Source organism: Condylostylus longicornis, unplaced genomic scaffold, assembly GCF_029603195.1.
Source record: "Condylostylus longicornis isolate FDR11 unplaced genomic scaffold, ASM2960319v2 ptg000084l, whole genome shotgun sequence".
Taxonomy (NCBI): domain Eukaryota; kingdom Metazoa; phylum Arthropoda; class Insecta; order Diptera; family Dolichopodidae; genus Condylostylus; species Condylostylus longicornis.
In genome coordinates, this window is record NW_026578052.1 from 9,382,165 (window position 1) to 9,407,335 (window position 25,171).

General features: G+C 23.7%; 1 protein-coding gene across 4 annotated transcripts in view; it reads left to right on the top strand.

Annotated features, from left to right (window-relative positions):
- Positions 1 to 25,171, top strand: part of LOC129613448 (axotactin) — a 138,074-nt gene that overhangs the window by 94,816 nt on the left and 18,087 nt on the right. For 2 of the 4 annotated variants that reach the window (XM_055527519.1, XM_055527518.1), the window contains exons 13-20: positions 2,031 to 2,477; positions 4,166 to 4,366; positions 8,069 to 8,683; positions 13,309 to 13,490; positions 13,773 to 14,063; positions 14,139 to 14,496; positions 14,610 to 14,974; positions 22,834 to 23,788. In XM_055527519.1, coding sequence (XP_055383494.1) covers positions 2,031 to 2,477; positions 4,166 to 4,366; positions 8,069 to 8,683; positions 13,309 to 13,490; positions 13,773 to 14,063; positions 14,139 to 14,496; positions 14,610 to 14,974; positions 22,834 to 23,346 — 2,972 coding nt within the window. In that variant the 3' untranslated portion in view covers positions 23,347 to 23,788. Of the gene's footprint in view, positions 1 to 2,030; positions 2,478 to 4,165; positions 4,367 to 8,068; positions 8,684 to 13,308; positions 13,491 to 13,772; positions 14,064 to 14,138; positions 14,497 to 14,609; positions 14,975 to 22,833; positions 23,789 to 25,171 lie in introns of those variants that run through there. The other 2 variants (XM_055527521.1, XM_055527520.1) reach the window with 2 other exon arrangements.

Sequence of the window (25,171 nt, forward strand, 5' to 3'; positions counted from 1 at the left end):
TTTCGTAATCATTTCTCTCTTTCAGAAATCATAAATTTTAATTTCTTTAACATCTGAAATCTCCAACTTAATACTTTAAATAACAATCTGCAACAGAAAGACTTACAAAACAAAAAATATGAATGACTGTCAAAGTCTGCGACACACTGACTAATGGCGGTTAAACGACTCTTGCGGTACTTAATTACGACATAAATTGGTTACCGACAAAAGTCGTAAAAAACAACGACTCCCGCTTTTGAGGCTAGTAATTAGCTGTTTTTTATTTGAATTGCGTTCCAGACACACGTATTTTCTCAATTTTCTGCAAGAACTGAAATATTTTATTTTCAGACACCCAGATTATAGTTTTCCGACTTTTTTTCTTTAAATTAGTGTTTTTTATGCTTTGCCCTTTGACTTCTATATGTCGCATTAATTAATTCGAATGAAATTTCTTCAATTCATTCGAGAACACTTATTTTTCCTTATTAAAACTAAAAAAAAGTGAACAAAATTACACAAAATCATGAAATTATCGAAATATGGACCTTTTTTTTTAGTGGAATCATTAAAAATATTTCCCTGGAAAGCATTATTTGAGGAAAAGAAAAAAAAATTTTCAAAAAATTGTGTAAATTAAAAAATAACCTAAAAATAAAAAAAAAAAACATTTAAACGAATGTTTAATGATGTACTCAACTTTATACAGCAGTTAATTTTAATTCTTCATACCCTCCTATCATTTTAAATCCTTGTTAGGTATAATATAACACTGCCATACTTTAATGTATATAATATGTATGTATACATGGAATGGATGTATTTCCTTGAAAATATTATTACCATAAATAAAGTATAATAATTATTTTATTAAGCTTAATGAAAAAAACATTGGAACATCTTTAATATTATGAATAACTCAAAAAATAATTCATTATAAATTATTCCTCCTAATTATAAAATTTTATATAAATTACAAGCCCGTATATATATATATATTAGTATAATAATATGTATGTTATGTTAATTGTACATAACCGGGAGTTACATATAAATAAATTCTATTTGTTCGTTCATTTACATTATACATTCACTCATTCATTAATTCATTCATTCATTTTATTCAATTCATCATTATCATCATTATTATCATTATTATTAACATTATATCATTAGAAATAAATGTTTATTCACATTAAATATTGTGTATGTGTATATACTAATATATGTATACATAAAAATTTAAGTGTATAACAGATATATTATAGTATGAATTTACATATTTTTATAATCTTGTAATGATAATTATCCTTATAAATATACGTATGCGTGTAATGTTTATATAAGGTGTATTTATTTTTTAAATAAAAATAAAGGCAACGAAAATATTGTGATTTTGAATGTAATTTTTTTATTTTATAATACAATTTCTTGCAAATATTTCATGTAAACGATTTCGTTTTAGTGGTAGATCCATTCGAAGCGACCAATTTTATCAATCCGGGATAACTGACGAATAACAATCGATGTAATGTCAAATAACAATCGATTTCACGTACTGGCAAATCAAGTTTTAGTAAACTGTCAAATGAAATAATTAAGAGTTGGTCTACTGACGGATAATTGATAAAGTCAAAATGTCAAATTAATAACTCATCTAACGTTTTCACAATTAATTATTTAAACTAATTATTTCTTTCTTGTCATTTTTTACTTATAAAAAATCTGACAGTAAATTTAAAGCAAAGACGAAGCCTGACTTTAAGACAAAGTCTGATGTCAAGCAAAATTACATATACGGCTTTTATAAGAGTCAGATTAAATCGTAGTTTACGTCGTATATGTGAATAGTAACTTAAAAATTCAGAAGTATTTTCCGATCTGACAATTGACAGCTTAAACAAATGAAGTGTATAAAATGTTAAAAATTAAAAACACCCTTTGTAAACGCCTATACAACCATATACGTATATTACAAATTATTTATTTTATATATTTACACATTCTTATTTTATTTATTTTACTTATTTTCTTTTCTATATTTTTAGATATTAATGAAAAAGCACTAACATTTATTAATCGTGAATCATATTTAAAACGAAATTATTTAAATATACCAGAGGATACATTGATACCATCATCAATTGTTGAACGTGATATGTTAAAGGATATTCTAACACAAAATATTTTAATTAATTTACGTACTTATGATACACATTCATTGGTATTATACGCAAATGATCATTTAAATAATTTTATACATTTATTTATAACAAATTCAAATGAAGTTGTATTTATGTATAATTATGAAAATGAAATAATTAATTTAACAATATCAAATAATGAATTGAATACTGGTAAAAGTGTACAAGTTGCTGTTATTAGAGATGGTATACAAACAATAATGCATGTTAATGATAAAAATGTAACAATTGATCGTGGTACAAAATTATTAGAAACATATTCAAATAAACCATGGATTAATCCAGAAAAAGGTAAAATAAATTTTAATAATAAATTCTCTTTATATGATTTATATAGAATAAATCAAAATATTATTAAAATAAATAATAAAATTAATAAAAGGAAAACCAAAATTTAATTAAAAAATTATAATTCACATAAATTTATGTGCCATAATTTCCTTTATCCATCGCCATTTCTTCTTTGTTCCGATCCTTTTTTCCTTAGATTCAATCAAAATGAATTTTAAATTTTAACCATTTTCCAATAATATCTAAAAGTAAAGAGAATATTATTTTTGGGTTTCAATTATGAATAAATGAAAACGAAATTGTTATAACTATATAGTTCGATTTGGATAATAACAAATGTCGAATTTTGTAACAATACCATTCACATACATATTTTAAGGGTTTATTAAATGAAATAAAATAATATTTTGCTAAAATTATGTACGCATATACGATGACGTAGTCTTTCGTCTCACACAAATATCATTTAGAAATATTAAATAAAATCAAAAAAAAAATTTTCTTTTAGAATCCTTTTCATTTTTTCAGTTATTTTCGTTCTTCGAAAATTATTATATTACTTTCCAAAAACTGTATAACAGATTTTTTTTACAAGGACATTCCAAATATGTGTACAAAGAGAAAATTTTATAGGAATCAACTAAAAAAAATGATTATTTAAAATGATGAATTTAGAACTTTAACTCCCTCACATTATTACAGTGTTCGGTAGACATAAAATAGTTCGTAATTTTGCCATCAAATATAGGAGAAGTTCTAATGAATACTTATAAACATTTATTTTGGTAGATGGCTTTAGATTTTTATATCTTATTAAATTTAATTGTTTTTCCTATATAAGAGGAATTGCATACACGTTCTACGTTCACCTTCTCTGAGATATTTGGGGGTTTTATGTTTCTATAAAATTAACTTACTAAATATATATTCTATATTTTGGAGAGAAATTATCTTTTAATTATAAATAAAAATTAATATTAGATACGAAGATAGTTTTTACCTTTAATTTTAGTTGAAAGCACATACTGTATGGAGGATATTACAGAGCACCTACAGCGTGATATAATGGAGTTATTCGAGTCAGAGTGAATTTTTTTTAGGAATAGTTTTATGACACTTCAGGATGTGTCTTCTTCACTCCAAAACTGAAAATTTCTAAACAAATCATGGAAAAATCATTTTTGAAAATAAAATTCATTTGTAATATTTTTGAATTTAATGAATTTAAACTCTTAAAATCTAGCCAATAAAACCAGGGCAACAAAAATCCCTACAGAACAAGTGGGTTTTATTTGAAATAATAATGTAGGAGAATATATTATATTATACCAAATTTCAACAAAATTAAAAAAATGAAATTCGAAACAGCAATTTTTCCATTCAAAATTCTTACAAATAAATTGAATTTGTCCCATTCTTTCAGACACAATAACGATTCTCGAAATCACACTATTATTTTTCAATTGTGTGTACAACATTCATCGTAATATAATTTAATATTAACGTATTTTTTTTATTTTTTCTTTTTTTTTATTACATTATTTTCAATATTTTTATTATTTTATATTTTATTGATACAAATTGATGTTAACCTTTTCATTTCTCTTGTTTTTTTTTTCTTTCATATTTACTATTTATTTTATATTTAATTTTATTTTTTTTATTTTGTTTTCATTTCGGGAGGACAGAAGTTTTATCACCGCATCGACCACCAGCACCACCTACAGAATATTTTCAATTTAATATTGGAGGTTATGATTCAACAAATTTATTACGAACAAATTTAGATTATCCTGAATTACAAGGTTATATTGGTTGTGTACGTGGGCTGAAAATTGGTGAAAATCTAATCGATTTAGCTAAAATAAATGAAAAAAATATCGCACATGGTATGTCGTCGCAGTTATTATTATTATAATGTGTTGTATAACAGTGCTGCATGTAATGTTCATTATTGTATTATACATTTGTATATTGTTTATTTGATTTCTTATTATCCGTTTCGGGGATTATGAAATTGTGTTTTTTTCTGAAATTGAAAATTGTTTTTGGTGTTACATTTGTATAACAATACTTAGGTACATACATATGTAGTTAAAAAAGGATTGTATTTTTATGATTGTGATTTTCGTGTAATAATTTTTGTTGATCCCGTTTTTTTCGGTTTTGTTCCAAAAACTTGAATTACAAAAGTCATTTGGGGAATATTTTTGTTTTTTTTTTTGTTCAAAATACAAACCAAAAAATCTATAAAACAGAAAATTTAATATTTTTGTTATCGGGTTGTTATAGAAATTGAATTAATTACAATTTTACGATATAATTTTCGGTTACAATCATATAGTATACTTGTAGGCGTAAAAAAACAAAAAAATTAAAAATATAAAAAATAAATAATCAAGGGTTGAAAATATGTCACATAAATTTGATTTTAAATCTCGGTAATGTCAATAAATAAATTTATTATGATTTTGTAAAAGAAAAGATTAATGATTTATTTTTTGACTACAAAAAGCAAAAAAAAAAAAAAAAAAATTATGATTTCTTGATAATTTTTTTTTTTTTGGGATGCGTAGTTTTCAAATATTTCAAAATTAATAATATGTTGTCAAATTTATGGTTAAAATTTATTGTTTATTTTGTTATTTTTTTTTTAAATGAAAACTAAAAAAGGGATAATTGCGTATTTCGAATGTATTTTGGAAAATTTTTATTAAAAAAATATTTATTTTTAGTGAGTGTATTGGTTCTGGTTTGCTGTGAAGATCGCCTACGTACTTCCTTGCCTGACTAGTTAAATCAAAAGTTTTTGGAAAACTTAAGTTCAAAATAAATGTGAACTAAAAGAAATAACCCCAAGTGGTGCGAAATTTGAGTATTTCTGCTCAAACAATACCATAATCAACATAGAGATCTGTCCAAGTTCTAGAAAATTCAAACACTTTTCTGCAAGTCGGATCTAATACATAAGTCGGATAAATATTTTCACTATTATATGTTTATAAAGTATCATTATATTTAATTTTGTTATCGGAGATGTTAAGACGAGTAAGCTAGTGCGACATTATAATCATATGTTCATGTTAGATATCTAAAACTACTTATGAACAGATATTTAAATCAAAAATTCTGTTGTAAAGACCACTGTTCGTACTATTATGAGGCAATTTTTTTTGTTACCCTTTATATAAAACTTGTAACTTTTTTTTCAATTCCCATTAAAATTTAAAATTTTTTTGTGATTTTCCATTGAAAATGTAGATGTTCTTATTTATTCAACCTAATTATAATAATATTAAAAATTAATTGAATTATATTTATTATATTTTTTTTAATATAAAAAGAGAATTTTTCAGATCAAAAGAAATGACCTTTGATACTCGTAAAATTATTGTAAAAAAATCAAGTAGTTAGGCATATTCACATAATTAATTTAATTTTGTCTTTGATAAATTTCTTAAGTTTATTTTATTTTTTTATTATATTTTTTATATTAATTATTATTGAAATAAGAGTTACCGTTTTAATTAAATTTTGAAATTGAAAATTGAATTTATAATTAATTAAATCGAGTTACATATTTTGCTACCTAAAAAATTTTGCATTAAATTAAATCATTTAGTCTCTCATCTCTAAATGAATTATCAATCAATTATTTTAAAATGAAATGATTTGTAGATCGTAGATTTGTATGACAATGTACCGCCATCTAAATTTTGCCCCTCCACACTGTGCGAAGGGTCTTGCAATTTTTCCGTTGAAATATGCCACCGAAACAATTGTCTTATTGATCAAAGCTCCACACTCATTAAGAAAGTGCATCGGGGTCTCCTTCCATTCCCACAGAACTTACAAAACCTATCAGTTCTTAAATCCGGTTTAGTTAGGTGTTTGTAAGATTGAAATTAAAGTGAATTTCTATAGTATTCTTGATAAAGTAGAAAAATCGAAAAAAAACTTAGTCCTAAACCAAATGGCAACAAACTTAATTTCAAAATCTCATTCTATTTTAAATAATTATTTGGATTAAATAGCTAACACTAAACTTATATAGAAATTTAAACTAATAACATTAAAGCTTTTTAATTTATATGGGAAAACGGCTACTCTATTTAAAATTCTTCTACAAAACCCTAATCATAATTTAAACTTACCAATGTTTATGTCATCTACAGGACTTTTTTTTTTTTCTTGAATTCTTGAAAAATAATATTATTCTTTAAAAAAAAAATAAATACTTAACAAAATAACCACTCATTTTCTTTTTTATATAATAAATCTTTAAAATATGCCGATAGCAATTTATTTATTTGATAAAATTTAAAGGAAAAAAAATTAGAAGAAAATCATATATGAACCTATACGGTTTCCTTTATATCGTATGCCCATAACCTACACGTTATTATTACTTTCATTATTATTATATAATTTTTTATTTTATTATTTTTAACCGGATAGGGCTAGAATACAAAAACAATGAGAAAAAAAATTAAAGTATACCTTTTTCCTATGATATATAAACTTATATAAATTAAAGGTAAGCAATCAATTTTGGTCCAGAAGGTTATTTATCCTTTCCAATACTATCAAAGCTTTTTATTTTCTCTCTCTTATATTGTAAATATGTTTACCTTAAGGATACAAAATAAACAAAAATATTTCTTTGTTTTTAATTTCCTCTAAGGTACAATATAAATAGTTAAATATGTCTTGGATTTCTATTAAAGGAATATAATAATAGCAAAGGCTAATTTCATGCTTTTTTTCATTCTTAAACAATGTTTATTTTATTTTAAATTTAAACAAAAATATAATTATTATAAATATCCTATTTAGTTAAGTTTAATTTCCTTACTGAAATTAATAGTTTTCAAATTATACCTACATAATATTAAAATTATAACAAATGTTAAAGAATAATTTTTGCCCTTAATTTTATAGGAATAGCAAGTAGTGTATACCTACACTTGCCTACCAAATAAATTATAAAATATTTAATTTCATTTTTAATCAATGTAAATTTTGTATTGTGTATGTATTGTAACATCTGACCTATGATGTAGAAACATATCAAGTTCAAGTCCTAATCGAACCATCATAAAAATATGTCCAATTGCCTAATAAAATTGTATAGCTAAAGAAATACCATCAGTGGGCCTATTTACACGTGTACTTATTAAGCATATGCACAGAATTTACTATGTGTTTCTCACACCCTTCATCTTACAAATAAATTATTTTTAGAAGAGAGAAAATGTGAGAATCACATATGTAAACAGCCAAATATCTAATACTAAAATAAAATTAGCAATACATTTGAAATCTGCAACGCCATCTTCTGAAAGAAATTAACTTAAAGATTTAAGACTAATAATTTGTCTACAGTGAAAATTCAAAATGATACGAAAGGAAAGCGTAAGTTCTTTAAGAATACTCAGGAATCCAATACTCGTACAACGAATAAAGAAAAGAACAGAAAAATATAATTTATTATAAATTAACATAATTTTTGTTTTAGTTTTTACTGACAGATGTCAACATCTTAATTTTATTTAATTTAAATATGTATTAATTTTATTTTATATTTTTAGTTTTAGATGGCGTTCTACCAAATTGTCAAGTTAAATGTGATGCAGTACCATGTAAAAATGGTGGTATATGTATTGAAAATTTTGCGGAACAAACAAGTTCCTGTGATTGTGAACATACTAGTTTTATGGGTGAATTTTGTTCTGATGAAAAAGGTGCTGATTTTAGTGGTGAATCAATATTACAAAGAAAATTTGAATTAAATGGACCAGTTAATAATGTTAAATTACAATTGGCATTTTCAAGTAATGATTTAAGGCGTACAGAACGTGTTATGTTAGTTTTACAAACAATTAATGAACGTAGCTATTATTTAATGGTTGGTATATCAACTGATAATTATTTAATATTCGAAGAAGATCGTGAAAATGGTTTTGTTAGAGCTGAAGTAAGAAGAAATTTTTTAAATAATGCAAGACATTCAGTTTATTATATACGTAATGGTACTGAAGCTAGTCTATTAATTGATAGAGAAAAAGTTGAATTGATTGATGGTCCGGCACCACCATTAATGCAATTAATGGCTGATTATGGTGTTAATGAAGTACAAATTGGTGGTACAAATACAACTGATACAAGATTTGCTGCTTATAAAAGTTATAGTGGTTGTTTGTCGAGTAAGTTCTCTATTATAAAATAAAAGAAATTCTTAAAAGTAGAAACCTAAAAATTATATAATTCTTAATTTAAAAGATATTAATTTCTTGGAATAATAATACCGATTTGTATATTAATGTGTACTCAAGTATGAAATCATTAAAAGAAAAATAATTTTTTTTGCTTTCCAAATTAAGGTTTTGGTTTCTAGGCTTTTATTTTTTTCTTTCTCGATTTTATTTTATTGGTCTCACTCGTTTACCTTTAAAAGTTTTCCCAAAGGAGACTTATCCTATTAAACATAAGAGTTGAATTATTAATTTTGTTAAACGGTCTAAAAAAAACAAAATAAATTTTCATAACTAAACCATATTTTTCGTAAAGAATTTTTAAGCAAATTATCGAAAATTATAAAATAAAAAACTTTCAAGTTGAAATACAAAATAATTTGTTTTTATTTCACTATAAAGTGTTTTAAAGAATATTTATGCGTAAGGTAAAAAGCAGTAGCACTTAGCTCAAAAAATGCAAATGCAATTTACTCTCAAAATCAGCAGAAAACCCGCATGCGAGCTATCAATGCAATTTACTTACACCAGCTCTAAAGCACGTTAAATGCTTTTCCTTATAGAACTTGTTTAACTTAAGGTTGCGTTTTATTTTTCTAAAACTAATAACATGCCCATGAGAGCAAATATTTATTTGCTTTAAGAAATAGAGGTCATATGCACTACGTGAAGGTTAAAATAATTCCCCAGAGCAAATAATTATTATTTAGAAATTATTTCAATTTAAAAATTTTACATATCGAATATTTGTCTTCAACCTTCAAAGCTTATAATAATTCTTAATAGTGGTTAATTTTGCGTAAATTATATCTAGTTCTAGTCTATGGAAAAAAAGTAAAAAATTCATCTTTATTTTGACAAGGGTTTCTCTCATTTTACATTCATAAATTTTATTCCTTTTCTTATATTTATTTATTTATTCATTTTTTAACTCTATGTTAATAAATATCTTTGAATACCTATTTGCATATGTACATATGCACATATTTTCATGCATATATAATATTTAAAATAAATTGTATATTTTTATTATTTTCTAAGAATATTTCTAGTTTCTTAGAAATTATTAACATAGAGAAAATATGTATACAATAAGAAAAAATTAAAGCATAGTTATAGGCTTCAAGATATTTTCAAAATATTTTACTAAGACTCTGTTATATATTCAGAACCTACACGTTAAAAAGAATGTTAAAATTCAAGTAAAATTTTCGACTTTGTAAAATTAGAAATTTTATTTTCTTTTTGGAAATTTACAACCTTATAATATTGTTATTTTTTCACAAGAAACAAAAAAAAAACAACAGGAAAAAAAATATCATTGTTAAAAATAAAATTATGTGCAAAACATTTAAGTAATAATTTCTTCTATCAAGGGTATTGTTAATATTATGTTCAGGTTGAGTTACTAAAAGTTATAAAGGTACTTAAATAAAAGAAATATCGCAGGTAACACAAACACATTTTGAACTTGCCATACTGCATTAAAATCGTGTTATTTAAAAATAATTCTTTAGTCCTTTCAGCTGAAAAAAAAACCCAACGTTGCAATATATATGAGCCCAAGAACGCATTGTTATACTCCATTATATCCAGAAACATACCAGTTCCATGAAGGCTGCCAATGCATTTGTCTAGCAATAAAGGAGATGCTTTTTATTTTCGAATATCCGAGATAGACGAGTAGTGTTAATTGGTATATCCAGGAAAAGTATTTTTGAAAATTTCCATGATAAAGTAATTTCACGCCAGGAATAACTTTTACTTTTTGGAAGTTACATAAGACAATATAAAAAACACTCCTCAACATTGATTTCTTTCACTTGTTTCAACAATTTCAAAAAAAATGTACATATTAACAAGTTGGCAATCTTAAACTATATTTATAACATGTATTTATTTTAAGTGCCAAAAAATTTATCGTCTTGTAGAAACTGACTTGACTTTAGTCCAAAAAAAAAAAATTATGAATGTACTCACTTCTCTTTTTTCTCGTATTCCGAATATTACCGTTTAACTTCAGTCAAAAACGAATAAAATATACTGAATGAAATTCTTATTAGAAACGAGGCAAAAAAGAAAACATGAAATGAAAAGGTGAATCAAATAACAAGCTAAAAGGTCGAACAAGTATCAGAACATTAAAAATCGCACAAAAAAAAAATACATTCTCAAATATTTTCAAAACGTTTCCCAAAAAAATCTAAAAACTTAAATAGAAAATATTTTATGAATGTTGAACATAAATAAGAGTATATTAAAACCATTTACAATATTTATTGTAAATATATGTATAAAATGTGTATATAGAAATACAATAGAAGAACATACATCCCTTAAATGCTTCTAATGTCCTTTTAATGAGGAAGGTCGAGACCGCAACATTATTTATGGGTTTTTGTGTAAAGAACGTTTCCCAAAAATACAATAATTCCAAATATGAACTCACATATGTAAAATTCATTTTATATTTTTTGTTTTTTCTTAAAGTAATCCTTAAAACTGTGCACGTATTTATGTTTATAAAATTATATTATTAGTTGTATATATGATAAAAAATGAAATTTTGTGTGTACAACCTTAACTCATACACTAGTAGAACTTAATAATTATATAATAAGGCTATTAAACGCAAAAACTTTTTTCCTCTTTCTCTCTCTTATTTTATTAAAATTTAATTTTTTTGTTACTTTTTATTTTTTTAAATATCCAATTTTAAAGGTTAATTTATTATTCCCTTGAATCAAATTTACGTTTCGGTTCAAATAATTTAAGGTCAATATAATAATGAGAAACCAAGAAAAGAAAAAAGGAATAGCTAGATGAAAACCAGAATAACATAAAATTTGAAAAGAAGAAAAAGAAAAATTGAATGGTTTTTCCTGATATTTTTTATTTAATTTTCAATTTGGAAAAATTTTTTATTAAATTTTTTTTTTTGTATGATTATTAAAAATATTATAATTTTGATAATCCGAATGCAAGGTATCACATAAAAACCAACAAAAGCTGGTTTGAAGTGCCTCAATGGCAATTGAAATGAAATCTTGAAGATATTTTGCTGAATTAATGCAGATTTCCACTTTCGCATTGACACTCAGATATAAAAATATTCCAAAAACCGCTCAACATTTTATTCTTAACAGAAACTTCAAACTGGCAAGTCAACATGTTTGATTTATTTACTTCATTGTTCTATATTTTGTTTGTTTGAATTCCAAAGATAATTTTCGTATAAGGAATTTAAATTCAATTTTTGGGCAACAATTTCGTTATAAAAGTTGTATTCATATTTACGTGTTTTACATTTCATTCCAATCAAACATGTTCGATTAGCAAAATAAAGCAAAATCTAACAAATTAAATGTAATAAATTGGAGAGTAATAATTGTAATTATTTAAGCCTTATAGAACCATTAAACCCTTTGTTGTTAAAGAAGATTATTGCAAATAAAATTGTGTTGTTTGTTCATTGTTTCTTCAAGAAAGTAAACTCTTTTTAATTTTAATAAAATGTTTCATTAAATTGCCAACCAAGTTGTAGATCAACTTCTCATTCAAGTCAAAAGTCAATTTTGACTTTTACATTTTCTTGTTTTTCCATTTTGAATATTCCATTTTCCAGCTTAATTTACATCAAAGCATAACCAATATATACCTTGTATATTAACCCGCCAGTCTTTTTAAAATTTTTCCTCGAACAGAAGAATATCTTAATATGTTGGAGGCCAACTATGGTTTCCAACATTTTTTCTCTTTTTTAAATAAAAACGTTTTGGTTTTATTGTTTTTTTTTTTGCAACATTTTAACATTTTGCTTTTTAGATTTGTGGCTACCTTTTCTACATATACGGTTAGGCAAAGAGAAACACAAAAAAAAACATTGAAGCAAATCTCAAATATAACCACTAATAAATTTAAGGAACAACTAAGCTAACAACCAAATTTTCTTATACCTTGCAATGTAGGTTGGCACAAAACATATTTTAAGTTTTTTTTGACTATAAAAAAAAAACAAGTCTTTTGATATGGGTCGGTTATTTTAATTTGATTTCTAATAGCATATAAGGTGATGAGTTCAATTTGTAATTTCAATTTATTAATAATAGCCATACACCTACAAATTTAGGTTTTAATCCAATCTACTTAATGTGTAAAATATTAAGAAATGGTTTTTCAAATTTTTTATAAAAAAAAAATTTAGTAAAAGAGAAAATTATTAATTGATCTCAATTATTATAATGGGCGTGCTATTAAAAATTAAAATAGGAGATTCGATTTCAAATATTGGAGTGTAGGAACAAAATATGTTGGAATAAAATGAGAATAATAGACATTTCAGAGAGTATAATGTTAATTAAGAGGGAACATGATTGAGGTTGTTAATGAAATACAAGAAGTGTGAGTAAAGAAATGTTGATAATCGCAAAATTTTGTTTTCTAAAATGTGAAAAAATTTGATTAACCCTTGCAAATGTGACATTACAAAATGTAGAGGAATTAAGTTGTTTCTAAAATAATTAATATTTTGATTTGATTTTATTAAATTAAATTTACTTTATTTTTCTTATTTTCAGATATTTTCATTCAAGTCAATAAATACTCTATGAAACCCCTAGAAGAATATATGTTATTTACAAAATCTGCCCCTGATAATATAACAGTAGTGAATTCCCAGGGAGTTAGAAGTGCTCAATGTAATTCACATTTTGAACGAAGTGAACATTTAATGCCAGAACCAACATTAAACTTTACTGTGGTAAAATTATAATGAAATCACATCATAATTTTTTTTTTATTGAAAATTGAAAAAGTATTTACAGAAGAGTTTCAATTTTGAAAAGTAGAATTACAACATAAAAAAATTCTATTTTTCATTGAAAACCCGTTCAAGTATTTCAAAATAAATTTTTGAAATTGGGTAACATTTTCTATTTACTTTATTATTCCCAAAATTTTCATTTAAAATTGAAAGTGCTTGAAAATATTCTTTCCATCTATATTTGTATAACAAAGATAATTCATCTTAAATCTTTTCCAGGCATCAGATAAAACGTGGGTTGAAGAACCTCCTGTTAAAATAGCATACATAGCTCAATATTTTGATACATCAACGAAAGAAGAACAAACACAAGTTGTATTTATTGTATTAACAGCGTTATTTGTTGTCATTGTCATTTGCTGTTTAATTGAAGTTTATCGTAGTCATTTAGAATATAAAAAACGTATTGAAAGACAAACAGATGAAGATATTATTTGGTCAAAAGAACAGGCAAATCAAATGCATGAATCTCCAGGAGTTCGACCAAAGCCAATTAATTTCACTCCAATTGTAAATCGTTTAAATATTTTTGCACTTGTTTTTTCTTTTTTAAATAAATTAATTTAAAAATTTTTTGATTTTTAGATAAATGCCGGAAATGAGAAAAAAGAACCAAATTCAGTTCAATTGGTTAGTATTCTTAAGAATGGTAGTGCAAATCAGCCACCAGCATCACACAATCAACCACCATTGCAAATGAAACCAAGTTTGACACCAAAAACTTCATTGAATGGTAGTATTCCACCAGAAATTATTGAAGAAGATAGTGAAGAAGATGATAAAGAAGACGATGATGTAGTAGAAAATGTTAAAGATGAAGAAAAAAATCAAAATGAAAATGTTAAAAAAGAGCAATTAAATGAAAAACGAAAAAATAGTAAAGATGAAGATAGCGGTGATGAAATCAATGAAAATGTTCCACTTATTTCTGACACTAATAAAGGTCGATATTTTTTTTTTTTTGAATATTAAAATTAAATTTGTTTGCCAACTATATAAAATTAAAACCTACCCATAGTATAAACATTTCACATTAATTTATTTCTAATTTTGTAGAGCCGAATTCCGTTGTTGCGAAATCTTCATTAAATGCCGAAAATAAAGATGAAATACTTCCGACAACTACTGATGGTGCTAGTAATGAAGTTATAAATACAATACCAATAACAACTCAAGCTAATCAAGAACAAATAAAACAACATAAGCCTGTAGAACGGCAACATCAAAAAATACAAAATGATAATGTTAAAAAACAAAATGGTGGTATACCAACATCAAGAAAATCATCTCTTAATTCGAATCATGATAGTACATCTGATGTTGATAGTGGTGGTGGAGGAGGAGATCATGATTATAATGAGATAGAATCAGATGAGATTCGACAAACACAACACACTAATAACGAAGCAAATGAAAATTCGGTAAGCTAATTTGAGTCATGCATATACATACATACATGATTATACATATAAGTAGTTTCATATCTCGAAATTTATTAAAGCAATATTGTAAAAATTTCATAAAATTAGGCGTTTATAACAAATACTATTTTAAATTTTTATTATAAATTCTTTGCATTTTGTAAATTTTGTACGATATTTATTCGTAATTTATATAACAGTTTAAAATGATGTTTAACATAATTATATTTTATTTTAACCACGTAATTAACATTATTTAATTAATTTTCATTAATTGATTAACATGTAATATCTATAGTAAATTTATTATATGTTGTAAATAACTTCATATTTAAATTAATATTTTAATATAATTTTATAATAAGATTTTTGTAATTGTATAACTTACACAAAACTGTTAACTAATCTTGTAAGTCGGTATTTTACGTAATTAAGAATCAAAATTTTTGTATTTAAGAACTTCATTGTTAAACTATTAGTTTTTCATTTTAAATTTGAATAAGTATTCTTTTCAATCGAAAGAAGCAGTCTAAACTGTTTACTAAATTAAATGTGTAGTTTTAAATTATTTTATAAACAAAATATTGACTGAAAAATCAAAATATTCATTGAGCTTTCAAATCCAGGAAAAAATTTAGATTAAGAGTAAGTTTATTGAGTTTAAAATAAATCTCAACTGAAGGAGCGCTGTGATTTTTTAGCCTAAAGCAAATGTTAGTCGTACTTATACATATATAATTAAAATGATTGTATTTCACTATAATTTTATTTTCTTATGTACAGTCCTTTAGTCTACAAAGACCATATTATTTTAATATTTTATAAAAAATTTCAGTTGGTTAATTTAATAAATTAAAAGTTAGGTTGGTTTTCGGTCATTATTTGTATAATTGGTATATATTTTAATAGTAACATATAAGATATTTATTCGTAATGTAAATTTTTATTTATATACATACATCAGTTCCATGATACATCCTTTCTTCAATTTAATGTAAGGATAAAGAAAGCAAATTTACACTTAATCTTAAAATTTTTATTTCTAAAACAGGAACAAAAAAATATTCTCCATAATTTTTAAAACAATTTTGAAGAAAACCCCATATAAAATATTTTTCACTTGAAAAGGCTGAAGAGGTCTCATTTAAAAAAACAATTTCAAATTCAATTCTTTGTTTTTTTTTATGGACTTTCTTGAAATAAAGTATAAGTATTAAAAAATTTTATAGGAAATGTATTACAAAATAAAAATTTAGTTTATACACTTTAAATACAAAATTTCCATACAATTGAAAGTTACTTAAATATAAAAATACTCCCAAATCACATATCAAATATTAATTATTATGGTTCTACGACAAAATTATCAAGCTTAAGAAAATAAGGTCTGTGAATCAAACTACTTTATTTCAGTCCCTCATGATTTTTATTGGAATTTCAAGAATTGTAACTTAAAATTTTCAAAAAATTATTATTTCTGAACTAAAATATCATAAAATTATAATTACAATTACAATTTAACTGGGTACTAATATTAATAAAGTATTTTAAATTAAAATTATTTATATTTAAATAAATCATAGGATTGTACCCTATTATACATAGTTTGCCCATATAAACTTTAAAAAATTCACAATTCAAATGCAATTCACATTTATTCAAAAAGATTGAACTAAATGTAAAACACTGAAAATTTATATTTTATTTAGATTTTAAGTATATGAAAATGCAAAACAATATATTTTTATTAAAAAACACACAAATATTATAAAACAAAAGTTTTCGTTTCTAGAACTACAAAACAAAAACCCAATATAAAAATAGTTATGTTAGGTCACGTTGATTCTGCAACCGATTTTATTTTTATATTCTTTTGTTTTTTTTTTTTAAATCTTTATCCTTAAATTGTATAGTTTGTGTATGTGTTTCCATTTCCTTTATTTAGTTTTTTTTTTGTTTCCTATTTAAAGTTTTCATGTTTACAAACATAATATCTCCATTATTTCGTTTCTTTTTTTACCACCTTTTCAGGAAAATCCAAAACAAGATACGATCCATTTGAATTTCTTAAAAAATGTAGACAAAAAGAGTTGAAAACAATCTACTGGTTGAGAAACTTTTCAATTTAAGGCACACTTCTTTTATTCTTTTTCATTATTTTTGTCTTATAAGAATTCAACTTAGTTCCACTATTCTCCTGGTTTTAGTTACTAAAACCTTACAATTTATTATTGTTTGCTTCTTGTTTTTCAACTTTTTTTTTCTTTTGTAGGTTATCATGCGTTTTTAAGTTTTCTCATCACTTTTCCTTTATATTAAAAGAAAATTTCCATTATGAATTACTGCTACTTACATTCTTCTTTTCGTATACCCAACTATTCATACACGAGCACATACATAATTTCATATGTGTATAAGAATATGTGCATATATTTTTGAGGAAATTTAAAAATTTTTCAAAAAAAAATTCTATTTGTTTGTTGCATGCTTTGTCATATTTAATATTATAAAACAAAAAAAAACATAAACATACAAAACATAAAAATATGAAATTCAAAGGATTATGAAAAGGATAACAAACCGGGTGTAAGGATAATAACAATAAGAAGTTCATTAGAATCATAATGTTCATGATATTGTTGGACGTGTACATACTTACATTGTAAATTTTATATTCTCATAAACTCTGTAGAATAGAATAAAAACAAAAAAAAAATTATAAAATTCTTATTTTTAACTCAACTTCTTTATAAGAGAAAATTTAGAGAAAGAATTAAGAAAATAAAAAATTTAAGAAATGAACAGGGTGATTAGAAATAGAATAATAGAAAATATTCAAATTTTTTTGTAAAAATTGTAATTAATGAAAATTTACAATATTAATTATGAATTTTTTTGCGATACTTTATCTTTCACTATTAATTATTTGTTAATTTTTGGAAAACAGTAAGCATTTAGGTATTAGCATTTATGAAATCGCAAAACTACCGACTGTAACAGAAACTTTCTTCTCATAAACCTTGATTTATTTTACCTAATTCTATTTTTTTATTAGATTTTGTACTTTTAACCAAAGTATTAGTAGTATTTCCGATGAAATCCTGTAGAAAATTTTCCAAATATAATTGTTCATTTGTGGTATAATTGTTCATAAAGGAAAAAGTACCACAGTTTTTTCATATGATAATGGAAAAACTGCATGGGACTGAATAAAGGAACCTTGTAATTTTTGTACATTTTACCAAATTGTACAAATTGATATTAGGTCGATTAAGTTCCGATTAGAATTTGCATTCAAATTTAATTTCATTTTTGTTACTAATAACAAATAACACACATTTCTCCTTAAATTCAAAAATATTTAACTGGAATTCAGTTACAAGTAATGTCGAATGTTATCAACGAAATACTTGAAAATCATATTTTGTTAACCAACTCAAATGCGAGAAATTTTGTCTTAAAACCTCCCGATTTCCATTCAGATAGAAACATTTGCTCTTTTAGAGTTGCAAATTAGTTAGGACATATTTTCTTTACTCAGGTGCGCTGATTATCTATCTATTTAGCTAAAATTGAAATATATTTTACTTAGGTTTGAAATCGCCTGAATCAGTTTAATTTATGTATCATGGTTATTCGTTGAACTACGTTATTATTACTCAGTTAATTAATTTTTTTTAATTATTATTTGAATATACCAACTTTAAGCCCTCATAATTCATAATTACCTCTTGATTCTTATGACATATTGTTTAGATTAAAAAAATAATTTTTTTTTCCTCCAATTAGAACCACTAATTTTCATCCAACCAAAAATTCATATTAGAAACTTTTAACAATGAGATTCTTAATTTAAAAACTAAAGAAATTCTAAGTTTTTGCAAAACAATTTTGAAAAAACAAAAGCCATTATAATTATCCTGTTAAAAGTTTGAAAACTCAACATTTATTCCATAAATAATTTCAATTATAAAATTGAAAATAAAATTGTACGTGGTCGTCGTTTCTAAAATCAAATTTTTTTACGTAAAAGAAATTCCCCGTTTAGTCGTAACACAAATGGCAAGTAAAAAAAAACATTTAATCCAAAGTTTTTGTTTTAGAAAAGCCGGATGTATGTGGCACCTGTTTTTCTCATTCAAAAATATTCTTTTTTTTTTTTATTCTTCAACAATAAATTAAACAAGGAAACCAAAATAACAAACTAAGTTTGCACATACATAAAAAAAAATACTATGCTTTTAATCCTCTACAATAAAAGCAACGAAAAAACTATTCCTGTTTATTTTGCAACACCCATTTGAATAAAACAAGCAAAAAAAGGTTTAAACAAATAAAGTAAAACAAAAAAAAAAATACCTATATTTTTGTAAACAAAAGACATGAACTCGCAATTTCATTATATTTCTAAACTCTGCAATATTACAGTCATTTTAGGGTGATATTACAAATAAAAAACTGAAAGTGGCAGCATATGCAATTGTCATGAAAAAAAATAAACATTTCTTATATAAGTTTTGCATTTAGTTTTCTTGTTATGGGTTCTTGTTTTTTCATTTTAAAGTTTACAAAATCCATATCTATTCAGCTACATGTACTTGCACATATGAGAGATTTTATTCCCTTGCTTTTCTGTCAGTGCATTTTATCTTCATTCTTAAAACCAAAATATCATCACTTTAAGAAAACAAAAAGAAAAATTGAAGAAGAGAAATGTTGTTGAAAATGCGTACCCATTTATCATTGTTATTGTTAAAAAAAAAAATAGAAAATATAGAAAATAAAAATAATTAAAAAAATAGGAGATTTTTAACCACCATTTTCAAAAGAAGAAGTTTAATAAACTCTAGAAGTATAGAAATTTGAAATTATTTTTTTTTTGTGAATTTCTTGAGGTTAACAAACTTTTTTCCTATAAAACTTCCGTATTTTCCATAATGTTTTATTTTTTAACTTAAAATATTGAAAAATAAAAATTTTAAAATTTTGAACCAACATTTTTTTTGCAGTATTAATTTAAATAATTAAGGTGAATTTGAAAAGTGAAGGTTGTTTTGAGAAAAAAAAAAGTTAAAAATAAATTCCCTTAATATTTTAATATTAAAAATTTTGAAAATCAAAACCTGAATTTTGAAGTTGAATTTTTTATTTTGAATACACTTTAACTTTTTTTGATATAATTATGCTGGAATCAGGAATTCCGCACTGAGAAAGAGCCAGGCGAACATTATAAATCTACCAAATCAATATTAAATTTTAAAACTAGAAATGTTAGAGTTTAAATTTATATATTTTTTTAATTAAGCTTATTAATTTATACAAAACCTACAAGTGAAATGCATAGTAAGGATTTTAATCCTTAAATTTTAATATAAAAAGAAAATTGAATTTTTTTGCTTTAAGTTTTGAAATATAGTCTTGCAATTTGTTTTATACTGTGCATGTGAAAAATTCTGAATTGATTTCGGTAATTTTCAAGTTTAATGAATTACTGAATGTGTTCTTAGAACGAGATTTGAAAGGAATTACATATTTTTCTAAGAATATGCGTTTCTCTACTCCTCTCCTTGTTCTGGAGAAATTCAGAAATGCTCTATTTAATACACTTTGAAGAAGTTCCACTATATTCTCATACTTACCTTACAAATTCCCGAGCATTGGGTGAATTATTGCTTTGATATTTCATAAGAAGTAATTAAAAATTTATCACAGACCCTAAATTAATTTATACCAGACGAAAATGAATTAAGATTTTATATTAAGCCAAACAGTTTTTAATATTTATAAAAAAATTTCATTTATTCTCAAAATAAATTAAATCTAATGAAGTAATTTTCACATACGTATACAATAAATCCAATTTTAATGAACTTAAAGTTTATTATTCATATTTTTTTATACATATAAATTATTATAAATTTAAATTAAAAGTTATAAATATTTAGAAATTTAAATATTATTTTGAAAATCAAAAAAAAAACTTTTTTGATATAGCTCAATGGAAATAAATTATAAATTAAATTTGTAAATATGCTTGTATTCAAATATTTTTCTATGCGTACTTACGTTGCAGTCATAACGAAAATTCAGAAATTTTATTAAAAATTTTAAATTTTTCAATATTCACTCCAAGTTTTAATGGACCCACTCCCGCATCTCTCTTCTCATATATGTTTTTATTAAAATTGAGCAATTAAATATCGATTTTAGATTTATAAGAAAAATTTTATTTTTAAAATTGTTTAGCATTTAATTTTAAGTTTAGAATTCATTAAGAAAAATCATAAATTTTTCATAAAATTTCTATGAAACTTTTATAATAGTATACATATAGTCAGTGCCGGATCTATCACATATTCAAAGTAAGGACTTGCAATAAGCGACTGAAGACAGGGGCGCCATTGGAAAATTTTAAAAAATTATCTAATTTTATAAAAATAATATTTTTTTTTAAATTTTACATTATATATTTTAGAAAAAAAAAATTTTTGTATTTAAAAATTATGTTATCCTTCTATATCTCCCTCCTATATACATATATATTAGTAGGGAGAAAGTGAACTTTTTGGTAATAGCGTGTGGCGCCCAACAAATCAGAACCGGGCCCGTACATTGTCTACATTATATTTAAAGTATTCTAATTTCTATTTAACTGTTAATTTTGGAAAAACTTCGCATATTTTATCTCTATTTTCTAGCAGCTGAATCTTTTTTTTTTACATTAAATATTAAATAATAAATTATTATTATTCTGAAAAGTTGAAAAAGGAATAAATATTTTAAAATATTCCACAAAAATTATTATTTTCTTTCAATTATTTTTGTAAATAATTTGCATAATTTTAAACTTTTTGAATTTTTTTTTTTGAATTAATTTTTCTTTTATTTTAGGTTGTTAGATTCTATAACTTTTAATAAAATAAAAAGTTATAGAATATTCAATGGAAAATTTCTCCTCTTCTAACATAGTTAAGAATCTTTATAAATGAAAATTGATTATTATTCAATTTTTTTCCTTTTCTTGTTTTGTTAATTATCATATTATTTAAAAATTCCAGATTTAATGAATTTTTGAATATTCGATAATAATCTTATAAGATGTTGCTATTAACAGCCCTTTAAGAAAACTGTTATACATAGTTAAAAATGTAGTCAAAGTAAAATTTATTGTGTTTTAGTTTCTTTGGTATTGGATGATTACAATTTTCCTAAAATTTGAAATTCGATTTGTATAAACAATAAACAAATTTAATTAAAAAAACTGCTGTAAAACGTTTAATACTCTATTGCTGTACCAGTAAATATCAGACTTCTTCTGCTCCCAAACTGTGATAAGATTTCCTTTGTATTATTCAAAATTAAAATATTTATGAATTAAGATTTTAAAAATATTGTAAATTTTACATTTTCAAGTTAAGTGAAATATAAGATGTAAGCTCTGTTTTTATTTGAAAACAGTACTATTAAAGATAAGGAAAAACAGCGTGGCACATCACTTCATTATATGGAAGTAGTAGCATGGCATTTTGTAGACGCTCAACGATAATTCTTTGAAATAAAGTGGAATGTTTAATGTATCTACTATTTCTGTACATTATGCACAATGCATGTAAAAAATAAATCTTATTTTTAAAAATAATATTAAAAGCATGATCTCTTATACCAATATACTCGTAACAATCAAGTAAATCGAAATAAATTTCTTGCTATAAATGGAATGATGCTGCTAATATAAATACTATTGTGAATGCTGCACAAAATCTTTAGAAATTCTTTCTCAAAACAACCAACCATGTAAATAGAAATTCATCAAATATTATGCCAACATTATTTTTTTCTTTCGAAAAATTTTTATTCAGATAAAAATTCAAATAAAAGGAAATTCAACAAAATCATCAAGATCATCATCAACACCATCATCAGCAACAACAACAGCAAAATTGTCATCAACAGCAAATTACAATAATAGCAAACCACCAATGATGAGAAATCGTTTAACACGTCAAGTATCATGGGGACCATCATCAATAGCTAAATATAATACATCACAATTACCATATAAAATTAATGAAATTTCAGCATCATATGCAACATTAGCTGGTGGACCAGCTACAACAATAACTACCGCACAACCGGGTATACAGTCAATAACAAAATTGAAATCGTCCAATTCAGCTCCATCGGGATTATTTAGAAATTTACATTCAATAGGAAAAATACCAACAGCAGTAACAAGTGGAGGAGGATCTTCATCTGGAAATTCAATTAGAAATATTTCATCACAAAATAAAAGTGGAGGAACATTATATCAAAATTCATCAGCATCTAGGAATGGTCATTTCAATAATAATTCAGAAATGTTACATTCGTAGCCCTTATATATACATATATATATATATGTATAATTATAATAAATTAATTATAAATATTATCTCATAGTATATATACATTTAGATTATATTCATACATATAAATAGGTTATGTAGCTTAAAAATTATACCATTTTTATTAGAAATTCAAAAGAAAAATAATATTTTTACTAATATCAGTTAGAACTCTTTCATATTTGTAAATTACTCATAATAATTAAGTATAACAGAATTTACGAATAAGTAAAAAATAAAGTTTCATTATGTTTAAATACGTAGAATGCATTCATTTTGTTATACGCGTATATATGCATTTTAAAATTTAACATAGTAAAAATCAGAAATAGGCTCCTCATACGCTCACGATAGATTTTGTAATGTTAAACAATATTTCTTTAGATTTGAATTGTTCAATATTCCTTCTTAATTTACAATATTTCTTCTTAAATTTGAAAAATCAAAGTTCAAAATCAAATTCACCCACATTCTTCTAACCGCGTCGTGGGATATTCAAAAATATTTAAGTTTTTTTATATATGCGATTAACAGAATGTAGGCTATTATATCTTTGAAATTCGAGGAGTGTTGTCTTAAGCTAAATTCAAAAAAAAAATAGCATTTCTTAACGGCATTCTTATGTGCTGTAATTGTTGGCATCACTATTTTGTGTTATATGTATTTATAAAAAAAATTACTGTGGTTGCTACTGTTACCATCGTGATTTTGTTTATACACTTGCATTCATAACCGAAAGGACACTATAATAATTTTGAAATTTTTTGAAACCACATTCGTATTCATGTAACGTGGGTTTTCTTAAGATGAATTTGATCCTTTTCTATAATTTGCTTCGTACAGACACGCTAATTTACAAGTGAACTGAGATATTATAAAATATAAATAAAATATTTATGTTTAAAATAAATAATTCTGAAAGTAATATCCAATCTCATCTAATTTAATTCTAAAATATTAATTTTTTAATTTTGGCTTTTTCATTCTTAAATTCAGTAAAATATTCTAAAAATAGCGTTGAATAGCTTGAACATTTCTCGTTAATTTCTTTTAAAACAATCTTAATCTTATAATTTAATTAATTTAATAAGAACAATATTTTAATTATATTTTTAATATAAATTTTGAATTTCATTAAATATTTTTTTAAAATAATTTTTTTTTTAATTTTCTTGTGATACAAAAAATAAATTCAACCGAAATTTTTTATTTTGTATTTTTGCTTTTTCCATTCTCTAAGACAATAAAACAAAAGATGAATTGTAAATGCAAAATAAAATTATAAAAAATATTATTATGTAATAAATATGTAAAATATTATATACTTAATTAGAAAACAAAAATGTATTTTAATGTATGCTGCGAGAGATGAAGCAAAAGTTGAAATAGTTGAGCTTGTGTTCATCCAATATTTTGAAAGGATAAAAACTAAATCACTTTTTCTAAATATAATTTTCATTTTTGTAATTATTTAAAAAAGATATTCTATTCCATTGAAAATTTTATTTGTTTTAATTAAATTTCTAAATATTTTTGAATAACTACGGTAAAATTTATGTACATTTATTTAAAAAACAAAACGAAAAATTGTTAAATATAAAAAATAGTTGCATTTTTCAAAGGTACAAACGGCGAACAATGCAAAATATTGTGAATTTTTTAATAGTTGATCATAAGAATTAAAGGATTTTGGAAAAAAAATTCATATAAAGTAAAATACAAAAGAATCTTATTATCTGGTCGAGTTTATTCGATCTTACAATATTAAAGAGTCTAAGAATCGAATTTAATGATAAAATGGTTTAAATATTGT